Source organism: Acanthisitta chloris, unplaced genomic scaffold, assembly GCF_000695815.1.
Source record: "Acanthisitta chloris isolate BGI_N310 unplaced genomic scaffold, ASM69581v1 scaffold24033, whole genome shotgun sequence".
NCBI classification, from domain to species: domain Eukaryota; kingdom Metazoa; phylum Chordata; class Aves; order Passeriformes; family Acanthisittidae; genus Acanthisitta; species Acanthisitta chloris.
Window position 1 is genome coordinate 2699 of NW_008663601.1, and position 4632 is coordinate 7330.

Genomic DNA, 4632 nt, shown 5'->3' on the forward strand with positions numbered 1-4632 from the left:
TTTATATACCACAGTCCAGATAAGCCAATGACACGGTTGTGTTTTTTATAGATTGCATATGTAGATGTTTCATCCACACAACTTCAGTTCACCTTAGGAGCAGAACTTCACACCTCATTTACCTGTTCTAGAGAGGGTAACTTAGTGCTTACAGTGCACATTTGTATCAATTTTCCACCTTGTACAGTGATATCTTCAAAAAAAACAAAGGACACGGAGGGTGTTGCTATTTTTTCTTTAGCAGCAATGAAGTATCACCACCCCTTTTTCACAGAACCGAATTCAAGTCACAACCCGAGGTGACTGCACCGCCAGGTCACCAGGTACAAAACTGCTAGTTCGTTTTAAATTAATAACTTGAAATTATTTTCCCCAATACATCCCTTATTTTTTGTTTTTATAAACAGCAAACATTTTGCTATTTTTGTCCATAGGCTAGCAGGCTTGTTTCAATATGAAAGTGCTAATTAATTTACAGGTTCATCAGTTATGTAGTGCTACATTAAGTGTCCAATATTCTACATATGAACAATCTTGATAAATGGAAATGATGAAGATTAAGTAAGGCTACCTGATTACCTTAACTTATTTACATTAAAAGAACAGACACCCAATAGTAGGGACAAAAGGGAAAGAAACTGGGCCAACACTCATACTGCCACAGGTGTAAAAATTAAGTCTGCCTTTTAGCTTGTACTGTGAGACATTTCCAATAGTCCTGCAGCCCATGTCTGTGTTTTTTTCCTCAGAAAAAGAAAAGCTGCCTTCATGACATCCCCTCTTTGATTTTTCATCGCCACAGTGTGTCATTTGAAGCTTTAAATTCACATTCTTCCTATCTTCCAAAAACCTCTGGTTTGCTTTCCAGTATTAGGTTGCATGATCAGGTCCCACTTCTGGGGCTTTTGTCCAATCTATTTATCAATTAGTTTAGAGTGAGTTGTAGATAACATGAACCAGTTCTGGAACCACTATTGGGAGGAACACAAGCTCTTCACTACAATCACACAGTAGCAGGAAAAGTGATAATTCAATTCATTCCTGGGGCAGGGCCTCCAAAATTAAACGAAGTTGGCACAACTGGAGCATTGAATTTGTATCCTCCATGCTTTTCAATCATTTTGGATTCTAAAACAAAGCAAAACAAACAGAAGGAAGATATTTTAGCACACATGTAGGGGGGAAGACAGATCAGGATTCTGTGCCTGACCACTCCGAGTCTCTCGGAGGTCTAACCTGGCGACACCCGAGAAAGGATCCAGCACACGCCGAGCAGAAAGGTGCCCGGCCCCAAGGAGCACGGGGACTGATTGTTCACTGACTGCATTTTTCAGGACTGGTGTAGCCATCATGAATTGAATTTGTATTTTTAGAAGTCCACACTGGAGCTTTTAGGCACAGCTCTGTGATTTGCACACATCAGAAACAAAACCTGGATGAATGCTGCACCTCTGAACTGGCTAACAGGCACCCAGTTCTTCCTGATGAACACCAACAGCCTCTGCAGTCCCCTCACTACAGAGCACACGTACAGAAAGCAGCACACAGACTCACAGAGTGTTCAGTGTTCCTATCTCGAGTCAAGAACAGGAGCAGAAACAGCCACTGAAGCACCAGGAATGGACTTTTCAGCATACACACTCATACCCAAGCAGATAATTTGGATTTTACGTTACTAGACCACAAAACATAATTCTGAGAGAAAACTACCAAGTTCATCACTTTTCATTTTCAACCAAATCTTAAGCTCTTTAGATCCCCAAGGCCACACATCCACCACTGGAAGTTAAGTCATCTGGTTTCACCATCCTTCAGAGACTACTGTGGGACAGGTGTTTACAACCTCAATACACAGACAACTGAAAATTAGGTTGGTGATTTAGGATGTACCTTTACTACAACCCAGGCGGTTTGTAGCATTCCTTGGTCACGATAACACCACTTACTAATTTCTTAAGTTTGGCCTAAGAGCCTTCTCCCATCTCAAAACAGTTACAGTCTCTCTGGGAATACAGGACAGCTCCTGCTATCCACAAAATCTGCATTTTGTCTCTGCTTCTTTGGAAGGAGGCCAGAAAAATGTTGCCATGGCTAATGAAGCATGAGGAAAGAAGCCCTCACAGCTCCACTGGGCACCGAAGAGCAATCTCTTGGCATACTGAAATTCTGCTCAGCTACACTGACAAGAGAGAACTCCCCTCCTACCCCACGTGCGGTCGGAGGGGACATCCTGTTAGAAGGACTTGGAATGGAGTTCTGACACCAGGATGTGTGTGTGCTCCGACAATAGCCAAGAATTTCCTGCAAGGATCTAGGTTGCTTAAGTTAAACTTCACAACCTGAACCTAATTTGCTCTATGAAAAAGCAGCAAAAAACCAAACCCAAGCAGATCAAACAAAAAAACCCTCCACAAAAACCCCCCAACAACCAAACAAAAAAACCCCAACAAAACCCCCAAAACTCACCATTTACTTTCCTCCATAAAATGCACAAGTACTATATAATCTCATCAGTACAATGTGCTTGACAGGGGAAACCATCAACAGTGAAATTGTACTTTATATCCATTTAAAGTCGATCGCTCTGGATACTTACAAGCTTTGTGAGATAATTTAGGCTGTCTGCTGACAAAAAGTCCTTGTTAAATGTGTACTCTTACTACCAATCTTGTTCCTGAGAAGTCTCTGAACTTCTGTTCTGAACTACCTGTAGCAGTTGCTCAGTAAGGCTGGACTGATCACTCAGAATTCAGCCTTGACTTTAGGGAGTGATATTTTGGCTCAGTCTCAAAAGTAAAGGAATACTTAAAATAAAAAACCAAACCAACAAAAAGTGAAGATCTGCCTCCTGCCTGTATTTTAAATTCTGTATGACAACATTCTGAAATACTTAATGGGCTTAAGGATGCAGGTTTACAGATAGGTTCTGCTGCCACAACTTGGTATCCTCCCAGCCACAGAATCGTGGTCTGTCCCAGCTGAACTAGACCACATCTTGGGAAATAAATTATCAGCCACTTGCTGTGTTTGTTAACATACTTGGAGTGATCTACCTTCAGATAATCAGCTAATTGCTTTCAAATCCAAGCAGTTGGCCAAACAAGCTTTTCTTTACTTGGCCACTTCACTGAGCCACTGCTACCATTCCCTGCAGCTGTGGTATGTGCACTGAGACTGTGACCTGCCAGGGGACTTCAAACACCTCTGGAGTGCAAAACAACTCTGCTCTGATGATGGCATTATCAGGCTTGAACTACAGTCACTTCCTATGCTATGCTCCCAGTGCACACCCAGAGCATTCCCACGGGGAGTGTGTGGAGGGGGAATACCATGTGCTGCCCGTCGCTGGTCTGCCAGAGTTGCTATGTCCTGCAACTGTTTCCTCTGCTCTTCATTCAGACCCTGTGTCAAAGCTTGGTACCACACAGGGTTACGATTCTGAATTGCTGCAAGAGAAGAAAAACACAAAGCCAAAGGAAAGTGTTCATTAAAGTGTTCTGTAACTCAGAGCTTACTAACTCCCTGCTGTTTTGGTCAGAACAATGTTCTGTTAGGAGGGTTACACAATTCAAGACGTTTAGAAACAGTAGCACAACCTCTGACCTACCACTGTAAATTCATTCAAGCATCTCCCCCTGCCCTGAAAGTTCGGTTATGGCTTCCCCTTTCTGAAGGAAGAACTGGCTAAAAACACCTAGCAGTAGTCTGGAAACTTCAACAGGTTCCAGTTTACAATACTATACTCTCAAGCTAAAAGGTAACTTGTTGGCCAGGGAAGGAAACAGTTACTTACTCTGAAAAATTGTTTTAAATATCTGATATTCATCAATAGGGTTGTCTTCATCATCAATAATTGTGGAATAGCCTTCCAAAGCAGTCTCCTCAGCATCATCTTCTTCCCAGTCTTCATCATCTCCATCTTCACCTGCCTGTTTTGCTAGAATTTCTAAATATTCTTGACCATCTTCATCGATGTCATCTTCGTCGCTCCCCAGCTCCTCTGAGTGAGACATGACACATAAACCAGGTTTGTCTCAAGAGCAGTGAGGACAACTCTGTGAACCACAACCAGCAATGCAAAACAGGCAGAGAGCTGGGACCAGTGTGGGGCTCCTCTAACTCCTCTCCCAGTGCCACGGTCTCTTCCCTCACTTTACACCAGTGTGCAAGTGGGAGAGGAGAACTTTTGGAACAGCACTTGATAAAACTTTAATATTCATTCTCCAAAGAAAGCCTGAAATGATTTCATTGACAAGGGCTGATGAAAAGAATGCCTGAGAAATCCAGAATGTAATGACTGAAGTATAATGACAACAGTCTGAAAAATCCAGAACTCGACAGCAGAGATCAAAAAGAAATTGGTCTTTAAGTAGATAGATGAAAACAAACAGAAATTCCTCTGGGTGTGGAAAACAGTTTCAAATGATCACTCAAAAAGCCACTGCAGTGTCTCTGTAGTAACCGCAGTGAGCTGTCAGCTGCACTGCCCTTGGTGCTGCAGAGGAATTCTTTTGAAGAGGTTTAAAGATTAGAGTGAGAGAGTGAGTAACTCTTTCCAGCCTTTATTGGCAAACAAGGTACAACCAGGCTGAAACGTAAAAATAGGGAAGAAGAACCAAAAGCTCAAGCAGA

The 4632-nt window shown here is 42.4% G+C and overlaps 1 protein-coding gene across 1 annotated transcript in view; it reads right to left on the reverse strand.

The window, feature by feature from the left end:
- Nucleotides 1–221: 221 nt before the first annotated feature.
- Nucleotides 222–4632, reverse strand: part of IPO7 (importin 7) — a 19881-nt gene continuing 15470 nt past the window's right edge. The window contains 3 exon segments of the mRNA XM_009071061.1: nucleotides 222–1128; nucleotides 3330–3446; nucleotides 3794–3998. Coding sequence (XP_009069309.1) covers nucleotides 3976–3998 — 23 coding nt within the window. The 3' untranslated portion in view covers nucleotides 222–1128; nucleotides 3330–3446; nucleotides 3794–3975.